Source organism: Hibiscus syriacus, unplaced genomic scaffold (genome assembly GCF_006381635.1).
Source record: "Hibiscus syriacus cultivar Baekdansim isolate YM2019G1 unplaced genomic scaffold, ASM638163v2 tig00111394_pilon, whole genome shotgun sequence".
Lineage (NCBI taxonomy): Eukaryota > Viridiplantae > Streptophyta > Magnoliopsida > Malvales > Malvaceae > Hibiscus > Hibiscus syriacus.
This window is the reverse complement of record NW_024063080.1, coordinates 269,939-297,812: the sequence shown is the minus strand read 5'-3', so window position 1 is coordinate 297,812 and position 27,874 is coordinate 269,939. Positions and strand designations below refer to the sequence as shown.

The window sequence follows — 27,874 nt, the reverse complement described above, 5'->3', positions numbered from 1 at the left end:
TCATATAGATGAAGTTTATGAGTCATGTAATGTATGTTGGGTATATTCTGATGCTCAAATTCATGTTTTGATATGGTTTAATAATCGTGGGACAAAATAAGGTTATTTGGATTTGAAAAATGACATTTTTAGTAAAATAGAGTAAATGTTTAGAAACATCTAAGTAGTGGTTTCAAAATTATTTGGGTATAATGATTAAAGTTCCAGAGGTTTCGAAACCCCTCATGAAATTAGTATTTTCTGCATAATTTTTACATACGACGTTAGCATCAATTATCGTCTTTTTTTAATTCTTATTTGTTAAAATATCTTGTGATTGAAATAATATGTATACAATAAAAGTGATCTTTTTAATGATCCCATAACTTTTTAAATTCGTAATATAATCTCTAAAATTCATAAATTTTCTTTAATTATCTTTAAATCTAATCGGTTTTATTCTTTCAAGATTGTCACAAAATGATTTTAGAAACTCGAATGACATTATAATTTTTTTGTTCATGATTTGATTAATAGTAAGTTGTATTTATTTGTATACTGCTTCTATGTATGATGTGGAATCTATTACTTGATTATACGTCTAGACCGGGTAAAAGTATAACATAGCTCTCTAATAGGCACTCCTTCATCGCATGTCATCCATGTTCCTCATTTCATCGTATGCCATCTAAAATCAACTTTTAATCTAACCACACCTAAACTATTACCTACCCCTTTATGAGAACCACTATTACTTTTATCTCTCGTACTATCCTCAACTACCCAAGAACCACCAACGAGCCTGCACCTGCTTCTATTTCTTCACTATTAAACCTCTAACAGTTATTCTTAAACATCATTCTCGGTCACCATCCTTAAATATTTTGATCACTTCACTTATCAAATAAAAAAATAACAACCATCCACAACAACACAAAAATAAGAATAATCAGAAAAAAAAGAAGAAAAATTTCACCTTTGACTTTAGTGGGTCTCTAATAATCGAAGCATCTATTTAAAGATATAAATGGTAGAAAGGTTTTTAGAGAAGAGAAACATATCTTTATTCGGGCTCCATCCAACAATGTACAATGAAGATCAAAGAATAAGATATTGAAGCGTTCAACAGTAGTATCACGGAGTTTGGTATATTTTTCGATTAAACGAACACTAGATTCATATTTAGGAGGAAGAAACGAGTTTAGAGGTAAAATTTAGGACTGGCCATCGAAAATGGCAAAATGACATGACATGGTTGTTAATAAAGACGAGCGATGTTCAAAATTTGGATTGGTTGTAATAAAGGAGGCGAAAATGCGATGAAGAAAAAAAAGAAAGAAGAAAAAAGAAATAATTTTTGTAGAAATATACTGATACTATTTTGATGTAAATTATTTATGGGAACAATGGGGTTTATGTTGATTGTAGACAGTTTATCTCTTCTGGTTTGGATGAAGAGCCACAACCGATGAAAGATTGGTCATTGGCTAGTGATGTTAATGATGAAAGATGTGGAGAGAGTTGCAGGAAGAATACTCTTAAGTAGAAGAAGTAGTCACCTCTTCTGCCTGTTATTGGGCTTTATATATTTGCCCTCTTTGCATGCTAGTGCCAGGTCCAAAATCATGATTGTTATGTATAAGTCAATATAATGCATTAATGCAGCCTTCAACTAGTAAATTGGTCCTAATCAATCTCTAGAGTTTATCAAAGACTGACGAGGACTTTTTGGCCACCAATAAGTCCCTCTAGAGATGATCTTAGTAGGTTGGCGGGGAAGTTGTGTTTCTAGAGATAAAATTACCTCTATAAAGATATAAGAATGTTGTTTTGGTGTAAATTATCATATCATCACACTACTTGTGATTTATCAAAAACAGAATAATTCGAAAATTGAGTGATTAAATTTACAATTTTTAAAGTTGAGTGACGAAAACAGGAATATGTCAAAGTTGAGTGGTTGAAAGCATAGTTTACGCAAATAAAAATATGTAAAACCAGAAATCTCAACAGAATTTTTATGCTGGAAAATGGAAATGGATCTATGAATCTACCTCTGCCTCTATCCTCCGACTGCTCAAAGTAATTGGAAATTTTGACAAGCGATCGGGAAAAAAATAATAGAGTAGAAGAGACGAGAAGAAGAAAAGAAAATGGTGACAGGGGGGCTTGCTCCTGGGCTGTCGCGTAAACTGAAGAAGGTATTAGAATGTCGGGCGGACACTCCCGAAGTTTTGGCTTCTCTCAACACTCTCTCCACTTTGTACTCCGATAACACTCCTCAGGCGCGTCGCAACCTCAGATCCACCATCGAGAAGCGCTCTCTTGAAATCAACCTCGATTTTCTCCGTGCTTCCCAGGCTGCTCAACTCGCTTTGGATCGAGTCGAGGACGAGGTCAATTCCCTCGCCGACTGCTGCGATAAGTATATATGCTCATCGTTTCTCTTATTTTTTTCATATACGATTTCCATTCTCCTATGTCTACGTAAATTGTTTGTCATATTTTAGACTTATTTTATGTAATTAAAAAAGATCCAATCGAATCTGATAGGATTGGAAAGGCATTGAGCAGTTGCAGTGCTAGCACCGGTGATATTATGAATACCACCGAGAGATTGAAGCAGGAACTCGAAGTTACCACTCAAAAGCAGCAGATTGTCTCCTACTTCCTTCGAGATTATCAGCTTTCTCCTCAGGAGGTTTACATTCAATCGTAAACCTTTTTTTCTTCCTTTTTGCCCTTTTTAGCTTCAATTCTTTTTGCCGCCCCTTTTTCTGAATCCATTATGTTCGTTTCCTACATTTTTAGATTACTGCATTGAGAGATGAAGAGTTTAATGAAAATTTCTTCAAGGCACTTTCTCACGTTCAAGAAATTCATGCCAATTGCAAAATTCTTCTCAGGACGCATCATCAGGTTAATAATATATTTCCTAGCCTGCATATGAACTCTTTAACTGTATGTCAATAAATTGCCAAATCAGCCATTTATATCTTTACATTTAAGACATGTTATAAGTTTTCTCTCGTTCTCTTTCTTAGTTGCCTGTCAATTGCTTCTGCTGTTAGATTTCTTTGTCATTGCATATGTTGATCTGTTCCTTATGCTTCAATTTCCATTGTTAATACCTGTCTTAATACAATCACTAACATGAGAATCCTTTACAGCGTGCTGGTTTGGAGCTGATGGATATGATGGCTATGTACCAAGAAGGAGCTTATGAGCGACTATGCAGGTCAAGCATATATTGAATGATGGAACTTTTATTCTAAGATGGAATTAAGTAGTGCACCATGGTATCTGTTAAGAGTTTGGAGTGTAGGAACATGCTAAAAGTAAAATCTCATATTTGACGTTGAGCATATTAGAATGCTATAAATTGTATTCTAAGATGGAATTTAGTAATGCACTATGATATCTGTTAAGAGTTTGTAGTGAAGGAACATGCTAAAAGTAAAATCTCATATTTGACATGTTGTTAATTACTATTCTCCACCTTCCTGTCTTTTATTTAACACGTTTGTTATTAAAGTGTGCAATATCCTTGCTACATGCATCAGATTAATTGGCTTATGGTGGCTATTGGTTAGGCTGTATGTGGTATTCTCTGCTTGACCTGCTTGACAAAAAATTGGAGATACAGGGTATTTTCCCAAGTGTTGGATTAGTTGGTTGACATGTCTTGTCCCTTTCTTGTAGGTGGGTTCAGGCAGAATGTAGGAAACTAGGTGACACGGATAATCCAGAAATTGGTGACCTTTTGAAAACAGCTGTGCACTGTCTTAAGGAAAGGCCTGTCCTTTTCAAGTATTGTGCTGAAGAGGTTATTTCATTGAGCCAAAATTTTAAGTTCACAACTTCACTGCCTTCTGGTTTTCTGTTGCATGTTATTAAAATTTTCTGCTGTAATCACAGGTAGCAAATATGAGGCATAATGCATTATTTAGAAGGTTTATAAGTGCTCTTACACGGGGAGGACCGGGTGGAATGCCAAGACCAATAGAAGTGCATGCTCATGATCCTTTACGTTATGTTGGAGACATGCTAGGATGGTTACATCAGGTTTGTTAAAAAAAATAGACTTCTATAAGGTTTCTGTTTCTCTTCTTCAAATAGTTATATTTGTATTAAGAAACATTTAATTTTGTATTTTGTGTTAATTTAGCTTTCCTTCACTCCTTGTAGGCCTTGGCATCAGAACGTGAGCTTGTGCTTGCTTTACTAGATCCCGATGCATTGATAGAGACTGGATCAGCTGCAAACCCATTTGTATCCAAGAACGTGGAGAATGATTTTGGAAAGATTGAAGCAGACTTGACATTTGTTCTTGATAGAATTTTTGAAGGAGTTTGCCGACCTTTTAAAGTGAGAGTTGAGCAAGTTCTACAGTCACAACCTAGTCTTATAATCTCTTATAAACTTAGTAACACGCTAGAGTTCTACAGCTACACCGTGAGTGACCTCTTTCTCTTTTGTTATTCTGGTTGTATATGGTTTGCTTGTCATCTGTTGATAACAATATCTGTTTGCTTACAGATATCAGATCTACTAGGGAGAGAAACATCTCTTTGTAATACTCTTTGGGCACTGAAAGATGCTGCTCAGAAAACTTTCTTTGAAATTCTGAGAAGTCATGGGGAAAAACTTTTACGATATCCTCCCCTTGTTGGTGTAGATCTTTCACCAGCACCGGCTGTAAGGGAGGGAGTTTCTGTGCTCCTTGAGATAATTGACACATATAACAGCATGATGGTTCCTGCTTCAGGGAAAAAGCCTGCTTTTGATCCAGTTATATCTGCTTTACTTGATCCTATTATTCAGGTGTGTCATGTTTAATATTCTTTTATCAATTGCTTTGTTGTGATAAATCTTTTCCTCAATGCATGGTGTTGAAGTATAATTTTCACATGTTCCTTTTTTCCCCAAATGAGTTTAGTATTTGTTGGCGATCATTATGATGTTAAGTATTCCTATTTTCGGATAGTTAACACATGTTCAGATCATTGTTTGCCGCTGCATTGGAATTTGGGAGTCAACTTTAGTGCTGTGCAGATTTTCCTTTGTGGTTTCTGTACAGTAGATTAACTTACTACCTTTGATGGAATGCAGATGTGTGAGCAAGCAGCAGAGGCACACAAATCAAAGGGATCTGGCCACTCAAGAAGAAGTCGAATGAGTTCTGACTCTCAGCCTAGTAAATCCGCATTTGATGCAATTTTGTCAAATAACAACTCCGCTACATTCTCTCAGGTTAATAAGTTTGGTCGTGTGTTTATTTGATTTCATATACTTTACATGCATGGTTCTCTGCTTGAGGTTCCTTTTTCACTCATTATATCATGGATTTACGCAGAATAGTGAAGCTCCTTCCAAGATCTTCCTTATCAACTGCTTGTGTGCTATTCAGCAGCCATTACTTGGACACGAGGTTGCAGCTGAATATGCAAAGAAACTTAGCACCATGATTGATAATCATGTAAATGTTCTTGTGGAAAAAGAAGTCGACGCAATTCTTAGAAGATGTGGGTTGTCAATGAAGATGCATCACTTCCCTAATTCAAAGGATACAACATTCGGGATGCCATTAGCGGAGTCAGAAGACACAACGCCAGCTTCTCTTTCAGAGTGTTTGAAGGCTTTCTTTGGATTTATTTTGGGAAGTGAGAGTTCCTTGCCTGAGTTTGAACAGATGCAAGTTCCAAAGTTGCGTGCTGATGCATGTATACAGGTAGCTAGGTCATTGGCTGATACTTACGAGCTTATTTACAATTCAATCATGGACCCCAAAAACAAATACCCAGATCCCAAATCACTGGCAAGGCATCCTCCAGATCAGATAAGAACCATTATGGGAATATGAGGCCCTGACCGTGTTTTACTTTGATAAATGTAAAGGATCGAGGAATCGTGTTTTGGGAGTAGCACAAACTTTTTGTCTGCTTCATGTGCTTCAATATATAAGCTAAAGAGGGTTTGTTTTCCAAATACACAAAACAATTATTGTATCAATGACAATGTATCTTCTTCGATGAGGCCTGCATATGTGTTGGTCATTCCTTTGTTGCTTGTTTTTCTTGGGTGAATTGGTATATAATGCTTTTCCACCTACCTACCTTAAATTTGAAGCAAAATATTTGTCGTTCGGGTAGCAAGATGCTTAATCTCGGCCGACAGGGTTCTCAAAACTCGACTCGAAAAATCAATTTTTTTTACTCAACTCGAAAAAACTTGACTTGAATTGACTTCAAGTTGTAATTTTATAAACTTGACTCGACTCGAAAAAATTCAAATTCAGGTCGAGTTATAAAATAGGACTCGTCAACTCGAATTTTTTTTGACTCGACTCAACTCGATTGCACACCCCTATTGGCAGTGACTGGTTGCCAAAGTTTATAGTTGCATCCCACGAATGTTATGGCCGTCACTCCTAGTGCTGATCTACGAAATTTTTTGACATAACTTAATCTACAAATGTTACACTCGTAATATTTTACGTTCAACCGTAAATATTACAAAGAATATAATATTTTAGATTGCGTCCAACCTAAAATATTATGTTTTTTATAACATTTTCGATTGCACTTTTTTATATTATACTTATTTCCTTCGTTTTTTCTTGAATTAACTTGCTTTTTTTTAGACTTTCGCCCAAATGAGTGTTATTGTGAAAGGAACAGATGTAAATCAAATTAGAATCCATCAAATAAATAAAAACATGCTGATTGGAATGTTAGATTATGGTTACATCTCTGATTTATGGTCGGATTATGTCCCCATGAAACACACATAATTAAAAAGTCAAATCAAATTAGAAATTGACTTTTTTATTTATTATTTCCCGCACTCTGAGATTTGGATCTGAAATGCCTTTTGAGATGGGAATGTCTCAGGAAAGGCGGGTTAATATACGGTTAATATACAGTATTACCGGATACATTAAAATGTATTTAATAAATTTGGTTTAACGGTACCTATTATGTTAACAACTAATAATGTTTTAGGTAGAAAATATGAAAAACTATTAAAAAATTTGGTAACCGGTAAACTTTGGTTATCGGTAAGTATCTATCCTTTTTATAAAAGTGTCCATACTTTTAACATATCAAGTAAATTTTACCGGTTTTGTCATAATGAATCTGGTTTTGTCATATTTTTACCTGTTATATTGTAAATTACATATCCTTTTTATAAAAATGTCCATACTTATTTCACTGTGAAAATATATTTATTATTATCTTTAGTTAATATTGTTAAATTTAAAATCTAAATAATATTTTATAAAATATCAAAACAATCAAATAATTTTTTGTGTAAATGAAATTATTAAATTAATATTGTAGGTGGAAAACATGAAACACTATTAAAAAAATTGAAACATAAATTACATAACTTTCAAAAAAGTATATATCATTTTTATAAAAGTGTACATACTTATTTCACTGTTGAAAACATATTTATTATTATATTTGGTTAATATTGTTAAATTTAAATTCTAAATAATATTTTATAAAATATCAAAACAATCAAATAATATTTTGTGTAAATTAAATTATTAAATTAATATTGTAGGTGGAAAACATGAAACACTGTTAAAAAAATTGAAACATAAATTACATAACTTTAAAAAAAAGTATATATCATTTTTATAAAAATGTCCATACTTATAAAAGTAGGTCTAAGTCATGAAGAAATATTAAAAAATTGTGCTACCGGTTCGTGTCGATCCAAATTAAAAATGTGTCGATCCAAAACGATATAACAGGTAAAACTATGACAAAACCGGTATAGAAATGATAAAACCAGTCAAGCGCTACCGGATACATTTAAAGTGTCGGTACTTTAATATAAGGATTGACACTTCGTGAATTTAAAAGAGAAGCAGTTTTAAATCTTATAAAGTGTCGATACTTTTAAAAAATGTATCGATCCAAAACGATATACCAGGTAAAAATATGATAAAACCGGTAACAAAATGATAAAACCGGTAAAACGTTACCGGATATATTAAAAGTGTCGATACTTTATATAAGGATCGACACTTTGTGAATTTAAAAGAGAAGCAGTTATAGCGCCTATAATGTGTCGATACTTTAAAAAAAAAATATCGATCCACAACGATATAACAAGTAAAAATATGATAAAACCGGTATCAAAATGATAAAACCGGTAAAATGATACCGGATATATTGAAAGTGTCGATACTTTCGTAAGTACGTGTAATAAATTATCGACACTTTCAAAGAAATAGGTAATTATCCTTTCGAAAGTATCGACACCTGACATAAAAGTATCGACACTTTTGTATTTGTATCGATTAAATATAAATAACATATCCGATGAAAATATAAAGGCCATAGCTAAATATCCTCTGAAAAAAGATAGAACGGACGAGTTTTTGAAATCGAAGCGTAATTGTTGCTGCATTTCAGAAGGCGTTTCTAAAGCGAAGTTTGTTTGTTTGTTGCTGCAGTCGAATCGAAAAGTATGTTGTCGAAACCCTAATTTTTTATTATTACAGTAATCGCGATAGGGTTTTTTATGTGTTGTTTGGGGTTTTGGAGTAAGGAAGCATTTGGGACCGATTGCAGGTAGAAATAGATATTCAAGGAAAAATATAAATGTCGATACTTTTATTAAATATTATAGGTAGAAAATGATATTATAGGTTGTATAAATGTGCCGACACATTTTGGTGTGGCCATTCAAATTCTTTTGAAGAAACCGTTTTACCACAAGAGTAGTTATCTATATTGTATATTGAATAAAGTGTATGTAACAAAATAATTTGATTTGCGTAAACTGATATATGAAGGAAAAATGGAGTCAATGGGTTGGAAAATTGTTGGTGGAGCAGATGACTTTGAAATTGAGGCCGAGACTCGAAAGCAACCAAATGGTGGATATATGTACTTCTAGTAAGTATCAATGTCTTTTTGTTATTATTGTTGAAATGGTAATTTGATTAAAGTATCGATAAACTTTAAATTGATTACAAATTTTAAATGTTAACAGTATGGCCGAATGCAAAAGGATGAAGGGAGATGGCACACAGAGCGGTTCGGTATGTAAAATGAAATTGACATTGAGTAGTATTAGTATTTAGTGTTAATGTATTGATTAAGAAACGTTTATGTTTAATATTAGGTGAAAAAAGATGTGAGGTCCAAATGGAATTCAATGAGTGATGCTGAAAATGAACCTTACATCACACAGTCAAGGAATGATAGTAAAGAATACAAAGAACGGAGGAAAGCACATGAAAATAAGGTATTCATTAAACTTGTAAATACGTTGATACAAAATATAAGAACTATAACATTATATATTGTTAAAAAATATAGGAAGTGTCGACAAGATGCAGCATTAAAAGGGTGAATTTATTAATTAAACACCTTAAGGAGAAGGGTCAGTTGAATGTGCTGGGAGAAATAGGTTTTGGATCGTTGATCGGAGTAAGGGATCGACCTATTCGGAGGGAATTGTGTCGATCCTTGATGGCACAATTTGACGTCAGTCAATGTATGGCTAAGTATGGTGAGTATTCATTCCCTCTGGGGGTATCGACTGCTGCAGCCGTCTTGGGGGTACAAAACAAAGGCAAAAGTGTTATAGAAGTCTGTAGGAGTAAGAACTGGAAAGCACTTGCCTTCAAATATGGTTTGAATCATAAGGTGACATATGCTGAAGTTGAAGAGGATATCAAAAGTGGATCTTACTGGGGGATGAGCTGAAGGTCCGAGTTCTATTGTACCTTGTCGGGATATTTCTTTGTCCAACGGGTGATACGTCAACGAACAAGGAATATATGAAGCTCATTTGCGATGAAGGCTTGAAGGGTGAATTCAATTGGGTTGAATATATCCATTCGAGATTGATTGAATCAATAATCACCTTTAAAAAGGGCAGCCAGAGATACCTCAAAGGGTGCATAGCAATCTTAGAGGTAAATGAGTTGAATCACTTTTTTGTGTTTTTATATAAAAATATAAATTTTATTATAAATGCAGGTTGCACTGTTCGATTTTTGGTCGGGCTGTGAGGCAGTGCCGGCTTATGAAAGAACCGGAGTGGCACGCATCCGTGCATGGGGGAAGGAAGAGGTGGTTAGAGTGATGGTGAAGTTGAAGTTGGATAGAGGGAAGAAGCAAGAAATGGTAATAAATGTAATTAATAATATTAAGAATATAATCAATGTCTTAATATTGTAATTTAATTTTGAAGGTTATTGGCAAGGATGTAGAGGAGGCAGTGGAGGCAGAGGAGAAGAAAGGAGGGATGGTTGTATTGGGGGATGACGGTGAGTGGGACGACGGTGAGGGAAAACATAGTAACTTCGACATTTTGATGTCTGAATTGGCTGATATCAAAAAAATCCAATTTGAAATCATACAAAGACAATCAAGAGTCGAAGAGAAACTTGATCGAGTCGTAGAGAAACTCGAGAGAGTCGAAGATACACTTGAGAGGCATAAGGGGGTAGTGGAAGGAAAAATAGATGGAGTGGTGAAAGAAGTAGAGGTGTTGAGGGGTGAAGTGGTGAAAAAAGTTGGGGTGTTAAGGGGTGATATTAAGATGGTGACGGGAGAAAAATTTGAGGGAGTGGTGAAGGAGGTTGTGGATTGAGGAGTGAACTTACGGGGGTGAAGGGGGTGGTTGATAAATACTCGGATGAAGGAGCTCAATTGAAGGGTGAAATAAAAGAGATGAAGAGCTATGTAGAAAAAAAGTACGATGAACTGAAAAAATATGAAGAAGAAAGAGGAAGGAGGAAGAAGAAGAGATGGAAGAAATGAGGAGGAAGGAAGTCGATGTCATTTATACACCGGAGAGTGTTATAGCAGCAATTTTGGATTCGGAATGTCCTGCACCCCAGAAGAAGAAGCAGAAGGTAAGTTTAATAAAAGAATACTTAATTTGATTTTTATTATGTTGTTGTGACAAAATTTTGTATGCAAAATTGTAGGTTGAAAAAGCGGATATTCCAAGCGGAATTGATGACATCGAAGCTGCAATTTGTGATTATTTATGGAATAGCGAGTTAGAATCGGGTAAGTGAAATATATTGTTTTGTGAGTGATATTTAAATATTTCATGACAACATATTAATCCTAATGATTCATACAGATATTCTGTAATCTCAATGGGAAATCAATTCGCTACTGTATACGACGTTGCAACGTTGAAGCCTACGGAATGGGTTGGCGGTGTGGTAAGTAGAAAGTAGAAAATGTTAAAACTTATTGAATATGTTCTGATTGTGTAATTAATTTTGTTAGGTTATCGATTTGCTCGCTTGGACCATATGCTACGATTCTCAAAAGTCACTCCGGAGGATTGGCTACCTTCCATACCTCTTAGTGGTGAGTTAAATTAATAAATATTGAAAAGTAGTGTTATAGACGGTAAATTAATAATGTTTGTTGCGTAATTACAGCAACATGCGTTGGATGCCAACAAAAAAGAAAGTGTTGAGAGTATTTCTACCTTCTGGGGTGTCATATTGGATAACTATGTGAAATTCACCGACTGTGAGAAGGTAAGACACCATACCAATTGCAAATGATGTTTTCTGATATAGAATGTTGAATTTTGTCAAACTGGGTGTGAAATTTGTTGCATATCATGATCACAATAAACTACCATAATTCACATTGGTATCTGTTGGTGTTGGATATGGTAGATCGTGTTGTAACAATATATGATAGTATGTTTACAACTGAAGCAGCTAAACAGAGAGTGAAGGATGCTAAGAGATTGGTATGTATGTATGTATGTATGAAAGGACATTATGTAAATTATAATGCATAATTTTTTTGGTGCATAACTTCTTCTATTTTAATGCAGATTAAAATATTAGATTCTTATAATAAGAAACGCATTTGGGTTGAGTCCTGTGGATCTCTAGGAAAGTATCCCTTGAAAAATTTCAAATTTGTGGAGCATAAGAAGAATAAGCAATTGAATGGGTATGAGATGTTATCACAAATAGAAAGCTTAATTTATGCAGTATTCATCATAATTGACATGTGTGGATTTCAAATTTTGTAACAGACATGATTGCGGCATGTATGTGATGATGTGGATGGAATCGATCGGTTCTACAGGGGCAACTGGTGATTTTGTAAGTGGATAGAAAAAATCGTTTGTGGTAAAATTGTTAAAAGTCGTAGATTGAATGTTGTAGTTGACAATACTTAACGTTCTGACAATTTGAATATAGGTTGTTGGAGACTGGGATCGATCGCGAATATTAAACGATCTCGTAAGCCACAATTAAAATGAACGAAGACAGGAGATAACAAAAGCTGCAATATTACATAAGAATAACAAAAGGATGCAATGATGTAAATGTAGGGTTAATTTTGTATAAGATTTATAATTTTGTATACGATTTATATTTTTGTATGTGAATATAATTATGAATGAGATGAGAAAAGTTAGCAGTATGTTGTTGTACATGTTTCTTATACACATTAAGGGTCATGTTGATACTTTGAAGTAAAAAACAAATTTACAATATGACCAACAGGGTGCACCCATAAAGTGTCGATCCATATATAAAAAGTGTCAATCCCAAAAACATCGAAAACCAAAAGTATAATGTAATATGTAATTTTTCAATCTAACCGGTACAAGTCTACCGGTTTTATGAGAGAATATGTCTAAATAATGTGTCGACACTAATATAGTTTGTGTCGATATTTTTTTTCCAGAATGAATGGAAAACAGGGTGCACCCATAAAGTGTCGATCCATATATAAAAGTGTCGATCCCAAAATCATCGAACCCAAAAGTATAATGTAATATGTAATTTTTCAATCTAACCGGTACAATTATACCGGTTTTATGAGAGAATATGTATAAATAATGTGTCGACACTAATATAGTTTGTGTCGATATTTTTTTTTTCCAGAATGAATGGAAAACAGGGTGCACCCATAAAGTGTCGATCCATATATAAAAAGTGTCGATCCCATAATCATCGAACCCAAAAGTATAATGTAATATGTAATTTTTCAATCTAACCGGTACAATTATACCGGTTTTATGAGATAATATGTATAAATAATGTGTCGACACTAATATAGTTTGTGTCGATATTTTTTTTCCAGAATGAATGGAAAACAGGGTGCACCCATAAAGTGTCGATCCATATATAAAAAGTGTCGATCCCAAAATCATCGAACCCAAAAGTATAATGTAATATGTAATTTTTCAATCTAACCGGTACAATTATACCGGTTTTATGAGAGAATATGTCTAAATAATGTGTCGACACTAATATAGTTTGTGTCGATATTTTTTTCCCAGAATGAATGGAAAACAGGGTGCACCCATAAAGTGTCGATCCATATATAAAAAGTGTCGATCCCAAAATCATCGAACCCAAAAGTATAATGTAATATGTAATTTTTCAATCTAACCGGTACAAGTATACCGGTTTTATGAGAGAATATGTCTAAATAATGTCGACACGTTATAGTTTGTGTCGATACTAATTTAAATATCAAGTGTTTTTCCACCGTTTACGATATATAGTACTCTTAATCGAGAAACCCTAAACATAAAGGCAAGCAGGCAGATCTTCCTCTTTCTTCTACCGTTATCATAAGTGACGATCAGATATTCAGGTAAATTTATCGATATTTTATGAGTTTGATTGATTTCTATATTGGAGTTTTTTTCCTGAATGTGTTTGTGTTCCATTGTAATAGGGGTAGCATCAAACCAAAATGGCTCCAAAACGTCAGCGTCAGAAGCGAGGTCTTTCTCAAAGCTCTTCTCAACCCAGTTCTTCTCAACCACCTCCTTCTGTAACAAACGATTCTTCTGAGGAAATCAGGTCCTTCGAAACTCTGAACTTTAGATCCGACATGGAGAAACAAAGATGGCAGACGAGTTTTAAAGTAAGGAAGATTCGTCCCGAACGTGTCATTGACCTGGGTTTCTTGTTTGATGATAAATATGCATTTAGTTTTAAATCCACATTTACATCTTGGGGTTGGCTTGAATTCCTTGGTGTAGAACCAAGATATTATCCCAACCTAGTTATAGTCTTCTACAACAATGCTTCCTTACAGCACGAGCCTAATAAGACTAATATAATAGGAATTAATACACATGTCATGGGGAAGGATATATATATATCTCCAAAAACTATTGCGGAGGGTTTAGGTGTAGCGAATACAGGGGATTCAGATGAAAATGGTGTAGATTGGTCTACAATTAAACGGGTTACTAGAAATAGCCCAATTCACCTCGATGTAGAGTCGAGAGTGTTTCACAAAATGCTCACATGGTATATCCGGCCTAGTGGGGGAAAACATTCAACGCTTCGAGACAGCGATTATTGATGGATAGCAAAGTATAAATCCAAAACGGCTCCAAACATTGCAAAACTCATATTTAATACAATTGTATATATGGTCACAAAGGGAGCAACAATTTCAACTACACTACCATATGGATGTGTCATCACCCATCTGTTGAAGAAGAAGGAAGTTGATTTTTCGCATGACGCCCCTGTTCGATTAACCCACAAGATTGACATGGTATTTATTAAAAAAGCGGGATATGATTTTGTTGAAAAACTCGGTTGGAAGCGTGTCAAGGAGGTCGGATTAGATCAAGAGAGGGAGGAAATGGACCTCGTTGGCCATGAAGAAGAGCAACCAAGTGGAGACGCAATGATGGAAGAAGCTCCAGTTGCAGAGGATGTCACAATTAAGACCGTGATGGAATACATGGTCAATTTTCGGGAGCATATTGATTCCCTTGTGAGTGGAATGCGATCCGATATTTCATCATTGCAACGTGAAGTCTCCATGTTGCGTAACGAATTACGTCAACGACATCAAACGAGTTAGGTAATTCATTATCTATGTTTCTTAACATTTAAACGTTCTGAACTTTATTTTATTTTCTTTTAACAGATGTGGACAACCAAGCGGTCGCAGAAGATGAAGCTGACGATGAAGATGACGATGATGATGACGATGAAGCTGGCGATGAAGATGATGACGATGATGATGATGATGATGAAGATGATGATTCAAACAAGTATATCGTGTCTGCAACGCCGCCTTCAAGAAAACTTTTAATTTTTGATCTCAATAGTGTCCTTGCCTACATCCCAAGACTGCCGGCAGGTTTTAATTCTATTCTTTTGTATCCATTATTTTAACATATAAGCGTAGAACTTTAATCTCATTTTCTTCATGTTGTAGATGTTGTCCTCAGAAGAGGATTATTTGAATTTATGTAATTTTGTGTCGACAATTTTGTTGTTGCCCTTTGGTCTTCAAAGATGAGGTTAGAACATGTTTGAGGCAATTGAATTACTGTAGTCAAAATCGTTAATATACATTTGAATGTTAACATTCAAACTTGATTACAATCTCAGGCATAACGTCGACCGTGTACTTGAGAAACTACCTGTATTTTCTGAGCATTTTCTATTCGTGTGGGTAAGATGAATGTCATTACAGTTTGCTGACTTTTCGTTGTCTATGATTCCTACATATTTATGTTCGACTGTTTGTGAACAGGATCAAAAAAAATGCAAAACATACGATTCTGTTACCTACTGTAAAGATCTCAATGATGTTTGGAACGCGTGTCCAGATTTTAACGAGCTAAATACACTTTTGGTCGATGATTCAGCGGAAAAAATGATTTATAATTCGGTAAGTTGCATTTATGCAATATGTTTTTCCAGTTGAACAGGTGTTCAGACATTGATTATTTTAACAACTTATGTGTTTATATAGAAATACAATTACATATGTCCACATACCTTTGACGCTGCTTCCCATTCGAACGACAAAGCTCTAGGTATGACACAAATTTATTCATGCTTATGCGAATTTAATTTATTGTTAGTAAAATTGTACCTCATTAGTTTGATAATTGAAATTATTTATGTATGTCCTCAGAAAAAGGCGGAAACATACGAGAGTATTTGGAAAATTTGTTGAAGGCCTCTAATGTTCCGGACTTCGTTAGAAACAACCCTTTTTCATCGGATTAATTTTGTTTGTCGGTACATTATTTGAACATTCTTGTGTATTTATATTTTGGTGTGATTATATTGTGTGTATATTTTCATTAATTATTCCGTATTTGCTTCTATGTGTACATATACATTTGAGTGTCTATACTTTTTTAATATATTGTAAAGTATCTATTCTTTTTATAAAAGTGTCTATACTTTTTCCACTGTGGAAAACATTAATTTAAGGTTATCTTTTGAGTGAGTTTTAAGATATTAATTTAGTAATTATAGGCGTCTAATGATTTATTTTTTACGTTACGGTATATATTATTATTAAATTAAAAATTCTTAATATTATTTTATAAAATATCAAAACAATCAACTAATTTTTTGTGCAAATGAAATTATTAAATTAATATTGTAGGTGGAAAACATGAAACATACTTAAAAAAAATTGAAACATAAATTACATATCTTTAAAAAAAGTATCGATCATTTTTATAAAAAGTATGGACACTTTCAACATATTATAATAAAATAGGTAAATTTGCAATGCTATCGGTATAAATATACCGGTTTTATGCACGAATAGGTCTACAACCTATATCGACACTTTTAATCTTGTGTCGGTACTTTATGTCCAGATTGGAAGAAAAATGTGTCGATACATTGTTAAAAGTGTCGACATTTACACATCGGAACCCATAATTATAATGTAATAGATAATTTTGTAATATAACCGGTATAAATATACCGGTTTTATGCGTGAATAGGTCTACAACCTATATCGACACTTTTTAATATTGTGTCGGTACTTTATGTCCATATTGGAAGAAAAATGTGTCGATACGATTTAAAAAAGTATCGACATTTATACATCAGAACCCAGATTTATAATGTAATAGATAATTTTGTAATATAACCGGTATAAATATACCGGTTTTATGAGCGAATAGGTCTACAACCTATATCGACACTTTATAATATTGTGTCGGTACTTTATGTCCAGATTGGAAGAAAAATGTGTCGATACCATTTAAAAAAGTGTCGGTAATTTTAAGTAACGCGGTTTTCTTCCTTCATTCAAAATATTTATATGTACATACATAGGAGTCATGTTGATACTTACGATATATTATATGGAGATCGTTGTCATTCCATTCCGTCTTCGAAAAAATCAGTTGATGTAGGCTGTGTGCTTGTACTCAAACTGAGCTTGACTTGAGGACATGTTAGTTTGTTATGCCCCTCACCGTTGCAGTACCCACATCGCCTAATTTTCTTCTCGACCTTGTTCTTCGGCACTTCTTTTCGCTTGCGTTGTTTTCGTTGAGGGTCACGAACATTGTTTACTACAATGCTCTGGTTGACTGAATGATTCAAACCAAACGAGTTTTCTAATTCTTCTATTAGTTTTTTCATCTCATCTCTTGCGGTTTTGAAAGACTCGTCTGTCTTTGATGCAATGTAGCATAACCTACTTGACGTTGAACGTAGAGCAGCGAACCTTGCCATTTGCATCACTTCTGGAGACACATTCAAATCAACATAGCTGGGTGCAGAAGCCTTCGCATCATTAGTCCACCTACTTTGAATCAAAGTCCCGGGCAATATGTGTAGTCCAATTGCTTCAAAATGTGAAGTTGATGGCGACACGGAAGTCCAACGGTCTCGAATTTTTTGCAGGAGCAAATTAGAGTTTTCGTACGAGAATCAAAACTAATTTTAAATTTCCTATTTTTTCTGCGTACTTTGACAAAATATAATGTTGACATTCATCTGATAAGGACTTAATCTCTGCCTCAATCCGTACAATGTCTCCCGTATAAGTTCATCTTGGAACACACGAAAAGATTCGCGGGTAAAAATCGCAGCGGCATGGCTTTCAAGGTCGACCAGTTTTGTGATCTGGAAGGCTTCGTATGGGAACTTAAGTAATCCGCTTTCAACTCGTTCATACGCATTCTACTAATTCCATCTTCAATTGCACGAACAACATCTAAATATGTCTTCTTGTGTTTCAGTGCAATAGCTAGTGAAGCATTCATAGACTCGCACCTTTGTGTTGAGCGAATATTGGCAAAGAAATGACCGGTTAGATATGCTTGTGCCCATAAGTGCCGTGTATTTCCCTTCTCAATCACCCATGGATGCTTTTGGACGTTGAATTCTGAAACAATCGAACGCCATTGAATATCAAATTCCTTGGTTGTCCACCAGGAAGCCATGCATTTTGAGAATGCTGCTGTAAACTTTGGGTCACCAATGTTAGCTTGTGCATTGCGAGAAAGATGCCAAGAACATAATCTGTGCTTAGCATAAGGGATAACAGATTTGATAGCCCTCTGCATTGCCCTATCCCCATCGGTTACAACGGAAATAGGTGATTTAAGCATCATGGCTTCTAAAAAATTCTGTAGCACCCACTCGAAAGATTGAGACGTCTCGTCAGCGATTATGGCAGTGGCAAACACAATTGTGTTATGGTGATGATTGACACCAACAATAGGCATAATTGGTCGACCATACAAATTATCTTTGTACGTTGTGTCGAACGCGATTACATCACCGAAGCATGTGTAATCCGATCTCGATGTAGAATCCGACCAAATAAGATTATACAATGCCCCCCGATTCGTCTACTGAGTATGTCATAAAAAACCCGGGATCATCATGTTTCTTATAATCAAAGTAGGCAATAAGCGCATTCATATCCCCATCGACAATTTCCTTTGCTTTACCTCTTTGAAGTGCATTGTAGAGGTCTTTATGTGTAAATCCAACATTATGATAGCCCCCTGCTTGCTGCGTTAAATAGTTCATTACTTGTGACGTGCCAACACCGACCTCTTTCAATGTTATTGCCTCATCGATATCAGCCTTACTTACAGCTCTATTAGAACGCATAAATGGTGTCATAGCAGATGTGCACAATGTATGATTATATTTCTGATCAGACTTACTTATAACCCACTGATCGTTTGTATTTGTTGTTGTAACTACGACTCTAGCCTTACATCCTGTTCTTGTGACTGGCGTATGAGCACGTTGACGATCAACAGTATTGACTTTTGATACTCGAAACCCTTCTTTGGAACAACAAAATTCTTGTGTCTTCACATTCCCTTCCACGTCAAGCCGTGTTGTTCCCTTACGTGCACTAAACCTATGTTCCCGTGCGAATCCCTTGTAAAAGTGCCAAGCTTGATCATGTGAACAGAAGAGCTGACCAACCAATCTATCAGATTCATCAACATTATGTACTTCATGGCATTCCTCGGTTGGCTTAACATTGTCTACATCAGTATTATCCATGGCAAAAATTTTGTTGTGCAAGTTCATTGCTCCAGGAGTTGATAGAGATGTAAGCAAAGGTTCATTTTGAACATGTTTCAGTCGTACTGCTTTCAATAGGATGTGGCATTGGTAGTGGTAGTTAAAGGGTGGGTACAACATTAAATTCGCAGTACATATTTAGGTATGTACAATAACTACAAGTATATATTATCATTAAATTTAGGTATGTACAATAACTACATATTTAGGTATGTTTGTTAACTACATATTTAGGTATATACATCTTTTGAGTGAGTTTTAAGATATTAATTTAGTAATTATAGGCGTCTAATGATTTATTTTTTACGTTACGGTATATATTATTATTAAATTAAAAACAATAAACATATATATTACATATTTATTATTATCTTTGGTTAATGTTATTAAATTTAAATTATAAATATTATTTTATAAAATATCAAAACAATCAAATAATTTTTTGTGTAAATGAAATTATTAAATTAATATTGTAGGTGGAAAACATGAAACACTGTTAAAATAATTGAAATATAAATTACATAACTTTAAAAAAAAGTATCGATCATTTTTATAAAAAGTATGGACACTTTCAATATAATAGGTAAAAATATGATGTAATAGGTAGCGCTTATATAATGTAATGGGTATCGTTTATATAATGTAATAGGTAGTGGTTATATTGTAAAGTGTCTATCATTTTTATAAAAGTGTCCATACTTTTTTCACTGTGGAAAACATTAATTTAAGGTTATCTTTTGAGTGAGTTTTAAGATATTAATTTAGTAATTATAGGCGTCTAATGATTTATTTTTTACGTTACGATATATATTATTATTAAATTAAAAATTCTAAATATTATTTTATAAAATATCAAAACAATCAAATAATTTTTTGTGCAAATAAAATTATTAAATCAAATTACTTTATTCCAACCATGTGACAAGTGTGACAACTCCATCAACTCACAACTCAGCTTTGAACTCAATCAATATTGTCTTTTAGCTTGATGGTTCATAAAGCATGTTACTTGAACAGTATGAATCAATTATGCAATTTTCATGTTCAATTTAACACTGCATTTCAAATTCATTTCATATGTAATTGGAGTTTGAATTTAAATTTCAATTTGAGTTTGAATTTCAATATATATTTCAGCTCCACTATAAATATTAGCCCAAGCCAATATGCATGATAACATTGATTATTCCTAATTTCCACTGTTTTTTTCCAACGTTTAAACGCGAGGGAAATCCCGACCATTGTATTTTTTGGTCAACTTTAAAGCGTCAGAAACGTTTCGGGCGTATGATCTGGGTGGTAAACAAATAGCAACTAAAATCATAAGTCCGAAATGCTTCTGAGTACCACCCAAATCATAAGTCTGAAATACTTCCGATGCTCATCAAAATCCAAAGCTCATATGGTGCCAAGCAAAAGGAAATCAAAATTCAAATCTCATATGATACCAAGCAAAAGGAAATCAAAATCTACAACTTGAGTTTGAACATTGATATGATATGTTCAGTTGTTATCATGTTGGGATTTTCTCGTTTTTGATTGCTTGGATAGTTGTTCTCTTGCTTGTTCAAGTGTCCTTAGCTTGTAATTTATAGCTTGGAATGTTTGATGTTGTATATTATTATTAAATTAAAACAATAAACATATATATTACATATTTATTATTATCTTTGGTTAATGTTGTTAAATTAAAAATTCTAAATAATATTTTATAAAATATCAAAAAATCAAATAATTTTTTGTGCAAATGAAATTATTAAATTAATATTGTAGGTGGAAAATATGAAACACTATTAAAAAAAATTGAAACATAAATTACATAACTTTAAAAGAAGTATCGATCCTTTTTATAAAAAGTATGGACACTTTCAATATAATAGGTAAAAATATGATGTAATAGGTAGCGCTTATATAATGTAATGGGTATCGTTTATATAATGTAATAGGTAGTGGTTATATTGTAAAGTGTCTATCCTTTTTATAAAAGTGTCCATACTTTTTTCACTGTGGAAAACATTAATTTAAGGTTATCTTTTGAGTGAGTTTTAAGATATTAATTTAGTAATTATAGGCGTCTAATGATTTATTTTTTACGTTACGATATATATTATTATTAAATTAAAATTATAAATAATATTTTATAAAATATCAAATAATCAAATAATTTTTGTGCAAATGAAATTATTAAATTAATATTGTAGGTGGAAAACATGAAACACTATTAAAAAAAATTGAAACATAAATTACATAACTTTAAAAGAAGTATCGATCCTTTTTATAAAAAGTATGGACACTTTCAATATAATAGGTAAAAATATGATGTAATAGGTAGCGCTTATATAATGTAATAGGTATCGTTTATATTATGTAATAGGTAGTGGTTATATTGTAAAGTGTCTATCTTTTTTATAAAAATGTCCATACTTTTTTCACTGTGGAAAACATTAATTTAAGGTTATCTTTTGAGTGAGTTTTAAGATATTAATTTAGTAATTATAGGCGTCTAATGATTTATTTTTTACGTTACGATATATATTATTATTAAATTAAAAATTCTAAATAATATTTTATAAAATATCAAATAATCAAATAATTTTTTGTGCAAATGAAATTATTAAATTAATATTGTAGGTGGAAAACATGAAACACTATTAAAAAAAATTGAAACATAAATTACATAACTTTAAAAGAAGTATCGATCTTTTTTATAAAAAGTATGGACACTTTCAATATAATATAATGTAATAGGTAAATTTGCAATACTATCGGTATAAATATACTGGTTTACTTATAAAATAGGTAAATATAAGCGCTACCTATTACATTATATAAGCGCTACCTAGTATGTTATTATACTTTATAATATTTCCGGTTAAATAATATAACATAACCGGTATAAATTTTAACCGATCATTTATTTAACCGGTCACACCTTATATTAACCGTTTTTTAGGCGCCGCACCATAAAACTACCCCTTTTGAGATGGTGCTTAGTTGGGAAGGAAGATTAGAAAAGAAAAAGACCCGCTAATTTGTTGTTTTTCTATACAACGGAGATTAAGACCCATTGAATTTAGGGTAAATTACACATTTAGTATTTAGTTTATTATTTTTATTCTATTTTCGTACTCAAATTTTATCTTTTAACATAATCATACCTAACGTTTACCTACCGTTAAAAACTTAATAGAACTGCTAACATTATATTTTTATTTTATTTTTCAATTATGACATAACATTACCTTATTATGAAACATCAACATCACCGTTAAATTTTTAACGGTGGATACTAAAATGAAACCTAAACTAAACGTTAGGTATGGTTATGAAAAAATTAAAGTTTATACACCAAAATGGAATAGAAGTAATAGATTAGGTACTAAATATGTAGTTTACCCTTAAATTTATCATTAGCGCCTAACTCTTGTACAGAAGTATACTTCTTTTTATTTATTTATTTAATTATGCAAAATTACAAGCAACAGCAAAATAGCAGGCACAAGGCATTAAGATTTAAGAGTCTAGGACGAAACAAACAACATCGAAATAAACTACAAATCCAGGCGCAGGCCAAAGGCAACAGCTTAATTGGGTTTGAAGCACTCCCCCTTTTATTAATCAAATCGACCAAGGTTGTCTGTTGTATCACACGCCCATCTCAATTCCAACCAAACTTGTCATTCACATACATTGTAATCCTTTACAAGGAAGTAGATGGCAGGAAGATCGGCCGGGAGAGATGCACGGAAAGCCCATGCCTCCATGGCGTTGGTGCAACTCTGCAGTGGAGGTTATCATGTAATTACCAAAGTAGCCCTCAATGTTGGTGTTAACCAGCTTGTCTTCTGCGTCTTCCGTGATCTTCTTGCTCTCGCTCTTCTTGCCCCCATCGCCTATGTTCGTGAAAAGTATGACTGATTCTTCTCGTCTTTACTTTTTTTTTTTTTAATTCTAAATCATTTCTATTTTTATAAATGAAACGGGGTTATCGAGTTCCTATTGTCTTTGCTCTAATGTTTGTTTTGAATTCACAATTTGAAATTTCGATTTTCTTTTTTAAGTTACACTCACTCCTCCACATTTTAGTCGACCTTGTATTAAGATGATTCACCGTTTATGCTCACATTAAGATTATCTACATTGTATCCATTGGTAAATTGATGGTCTTTTTGGTTTCCTTGAATCCAAAATATAACATTGGGGTCGTTTTATTCCTCATTCCTGCAGAAGAATTCGACCTCCTATGACTAAACGCCTCCTCTTGTCATTCTTCTTTCTTGGGATAACTGGGTGAGTAGTTCTCTCTAACCAGTCCTAATTGATATGTTAATATATTATAACTTAAACTTTGTTTGTGCTTAATAAACAACCTGCTAACAAACTTATCTACTTTGGACTACTTGGGTAGGATATTTGGCAATCAGCTTTTATTTCTCATTGGTCTGAGCTACACAAATCCAACTTATGCTGCTGCCATACAGCCTTCAATTCCAGTGTTTACCTTTCTCTTGGCTGTAATGATGGGGTAATGGCAACAAATTTTTTACTTTTTGATGTCAGTTCATGTCTACATTTCTTATACAGTAAAAGCATATATTTTGATGTCTGTTACATTTTGCCATATTTTGTATGAAACTCTACGTGCAGTACAGAAGGAGTGAATTTGCAAAAGACTGAAGGTCAAGCAAAGGTTGGAGGTACTCTAATCTGTGTTTCTGGTGCAATATTAATGGTTCTGTTTCGTGGTCCAGCTTTGATTGGACAGAAAGATGCAGAATTTTCTCACTATGACATAAGTGCCAGGGGTCAACCAGAACCTTCTGGATGGCTTGTGTCTAGTTTTCTGGAGTTTGGTCTTGAATATTGGCATATTGGAGTTCTATGCTTGATAGGGAACTGTATGTGCATGGCTGCTTTCCTGCCATTCAGGTATGCCTGCATAATCATATGATTAATTTCGGACGGTTATTAACTATTTGCTTTTTTACCACTTCTATAACTAGTATTCTTGTAGGAATTTTTCAATAATTACCAAGCAAAATGTGTCGGTGCAAAGTTTTTCCATGTAATAGCTGTTATTTGCTTGTGGTAGATTAAATTCCATATCTTATTTTCTGGAGGGAACAAACAGAGATCTCCGTTTTAGGAAAATAAAAGGAAATTTGAGGTTTGATATGTTATTCTTGCCCCCGACTGTTTTGATCTGTCTCATTAGATTTTTATGATCGGATGCTCTGTTATAGTCAATTAGTCATATAATTAGGTCCATTGCAATTCTTCGTGATGCATGTTTTAAATTTTAATCATATCTGGGAGTAACCATCTGTGATGCTTTTGTACTGTCTTTCGCTTGGGCAACACTAAGCATTTATGCAGTAGCTACCATTTACTTAAAGATTCTTATCATTGACATCAACATTGCATTTCCTTAAAAACGGTGCTGATTTATTTGACCACTTGCATCTTTATCTATAATTTGAGCTTCACGTGTGTATTTTCTTGTTATTTCACCTTTATTTAGGCTCTGTTTTTAACAATTCCAGGCTCCAGTTTAGCCAAGTATCCTGCAAACATTTCTGTCACAGCCATTCCTATTTCTTTGGTGCCATATTGATGGTAACAGCATCCTTTTTATGACCAACGAGTCGACAGACTGGAGGCTGACACAGGCTGAGTTTTTTGCCGTCTTATATGCTGTAATTTCTTGTGAATTTTTTACATCATCTCCATTCATAAAAGGTTTGCAAATCATGTTATTGATAGACTAACAATCAAAGTTACTGCTTTATTTGTGTTTCAAATGTTATCGTGTGCTTGTTTTAAATTTTTTTGGTTCAATGCTTGATATGCTAGTTTAATGATCAACATGAAGGCTCAGTTTCATTTTTTATTTAGTCATTGTAGCAGGTGAAGTGAAGGAAACGAATTCATGTAGACATCTAATTTAAGAATTGGTGTGCAAAGTTGAATCGATCTGTCTATTAGGTGTTGGAAAAAGAATCTTAATAAATTCAATTGGAAGAAGAAATTATAAATGGTAAATATAGCAACACCATTAAATTTTTTTTCCAGAGATGCACTTTCCTTAGTTTGGCCTAGACTTGCCTCCTCCTCTACACACATTTTAGGAACACAAGTATAAGAAAATTCCCGTTGGAGGTTGTAAGGCAGTTCCTCTATAAAGCAAAGGGAAGTGCGTGATTTCTTGGAGAGAGAAGTAAGTGGACATTTAAGGAAAGAGTAATAAACTTTTGGTAAAAAGAACTAATCTTGGTTCTCTAAATGTGTAAACATTATGTATGGTTGAACTAGTCTTTGCCGCCCTTGGGGTCTGTAATAAGGATTTAGAAGCTGCCTATCAAGGATGGTGGAAATTCCTTTTGGTCCTGAATAAAGGGGAAACCTTTTAGAATAAAGGCTCCACGAGAGTAACGATAATGTGATGTCCTTCTTAAAGTATCTTAAAGACTTATCTGCCTACCAAATAGGTAAACATAAACCTAAAGCTATGCCAATTTGTGTTTTCTTCAGGGAATTGTTGCATCTGCTCTTAACTATGGGCTCCTGACGTGGTCGAATAAGATCCTGGGGCCTTCTTTAGTTGCTCTTTATAATCCACTTCAGCCTGCGGCATCAGCATTTCTGTCGAGAGTTTTCCTTGGCAGTCCAATTTTTTTGGGAAGGTTTTATTTCTCTCTCTTCTTCTACAAGTAGAACTTAATTGCTAATCAACTACAAAATAACACTTATTTTGCTCACTTCATCAATAGTACTCGAACAAAAAGCTGTTGTGAACTTGTTTGGTTTTCTTTTGTTATGGTAACAGTGTCCTCGGAGGTTTTCTAATTATTGTTGGTCTCTATATGGTCACTTGGGCGACCTACAAAGAAAGGCACACTGCTATGGGAATGTTGCCTCATGTCGTTCGGTCTTCTGAACCTCTCATTCACAAAGATGCATCAATTAACAAGAACCCGTTTCACAGAGGACACATTTTCTCCTCTGTTCCGTCTGCGAAGCCTGTTGATTAACTTTGTAATCCTATGGGGTGTAAAGCTCCCATGAGCTCTTTTCCCACTGGTACGTTTACTAAGAACAATGTGTCACTCGGAATTTGTAAACTTTTGATGGGTAGCAAAAGAGAAGTTCGTTAAATCCATCTGCAAAGTGCTATAAGTTTAGTTTCGTGCACCTTTATGTCTTAATCTGTTGCGAGAAATGCAGTTTTTCAGGACGTCGATGATTTATACACACAAAAATTTAGTAGTTTTTGGATTGCTTAAGCAAGTAGAGTGCTCCATTGATTAGCATAAAGCCTAATCCTAGACCTAATGTATAAGGATGATGAAGATTGTGCAAGAACACGATGAATGGTATTGCAGCAGCTCTTGACCTCCTAAGAATCATGCAAAATTTGACAGGTTGTCAAAACCTTTATAAATAATTTCTAGTAGTGATAAGTAGGGTTGAATCCACATAGGATGATGTTAGATTAATCTTATAGAAATATATACAAGAAATTAAAAGAGGGGTTTGTATAATGTGAATTAAATTAAAAGATTTAACGGAAGAAGAGTAATTGAAAATAAATTAGAATTTAATGATAAGATTTAATTTATGGGTCAATTATTGATTTCAACATAAGATTGTCTAAATCTCGGTTGATTATAGTTACTCAGAAAACTCTAATAACTTAATATCTTCTTAGCTTCTCGGTAGTCAAAGATACGCTCAAATGATTACTTCTTTTGTTGATTAGACAATCCCACATAGACACACCGAAGATTTAGTCTTATCAACAATTTATGAAGACCCAACCCTAGTTAACCAACTCACACCAGCGTAGATGATTCGAACTAGATCTTATATCTTCATAACTTGTTCCTAGGTTATTTTACTACTTGTATTAAAATTTGTCACACTTACAGATGAGAAGATTTCAATTAATAATATAAAAAATTTAATAAATTATAAATTGACCAGTTCATGCAATTTACAAATCAATAATTAACCAATAAAACAGAAAGTATAAGAATACTTGGAAAAATAAAGAATAAAAAAGATCAAAGAATTTCACGAATCATTAAATTAAAATTTTTAACTAGATGAACGAGTTTTACTATTCATGAAAAAGAAGGAGATCTAAGAAATAAAAAGAATGTTTAAGAGAGGTGTCTCTCTTCTTCCCATAACGATCATCCCTATCAACTATTAAAAGAGAGAGAGTTTAAATTGTAGATTACATCATTTTGACTTACCCTAATCCTATTATAAAATAAAGATAGAGTCCCAATGAGACTTCATCAAAATCAAGTTATAATGAGACATCTAACAAGAGAGACAATAAAGTCATTCGAGTTTTATAATTTTTTTTATTTGTATTTTATATTTTAATTATCATCGAGAAAGTAATATATGTTATTCTTTTTTTTTAAATTATCAAGAAATTTTATTTGGATAAAATTTCGATTAAGAAAAGAATATAACACATTTTTGAATCTTTACAATTCAATCTTTAATAATCTTCAAAAGTTGAAGTAGATAATGTATTGATGAAAAGTT

At 33.5% G+C, this 27,874-nt stretch overlaps 1 protein-coding gene and 1 pseudogene across 2 annotated transcripts; both read left to right on the top strand.

The window, feature by feature from the left end:
* The first annotated feature begins 2,001 nt into the window (after positions 1-2,001).
* LOC120160964 (conserved oligomeric Golgi complex subunit 6-like) lies at positions 2,002-6,014 on the top strand. Of its 2 annotated transcripts, none has more exons than XM_039171271.1 (10): positions 2,002-2,404; positions 2,533-2,680; positions 2,791-2,898; positions 3,150-3,217; positions 3,682-3,805; positions 3,898-4,044; positions 4,168-4,434; positions 4,519-4,803; positions 5,092-5,232; positions 5,336-6,014. In XM_039171271.1, the coding sequence occupies exons 1-10, from the start codon at positions 2,133-2,135 to the stop codon at positions 5,840-5,842; spliced, it is 2,067 nt and encodes a 688-aa protein (XP_039027202.1). In that variant the 5' UTR covers positions 2,002-2,132; the 3' UTR covers positions 5,843-6,014. The 2 variants fall into 2 exon arrangements, with proteins under 2 accessions (XP_039027202.1, XP_039027203.1); XM_039171272.1 differs by having other exon boundaries at positions 2,271-2,404; positions 2,510-2,680.
* Positions 6,015-22,913: 16,899 nt separating this feature from the next.
* Positions 22,914-26,533, top strand: LOC120160911 (annotated as a pseudogene).
* Positions 26,534-27,874: the final 1,341 nt, after the last annotated feature.

Coding starts and splice junctions, on each gene's coding strand:
- LOC120160964 (XM_039171271.1), top strand. CDS start 2,133: ATGGTGACAGGGGGGCTTGCTCCTGGGCTGTCGCGTAAACTGAAGAAG. Junction 3,806..3,897: donor TCAAGTATTGTGCTGAAGAG/GTTATTTCATTG, acceptor CTGTAATCACAG/GTAGCAAATATGAGGCATAA. Junction 4,435..4,518: donor TAGAGTTCTACAGCTACACC/GTGAGTGACCTC, acceptor GTTTGCTTACAG/ATATCAGATCTACTAGGGAG.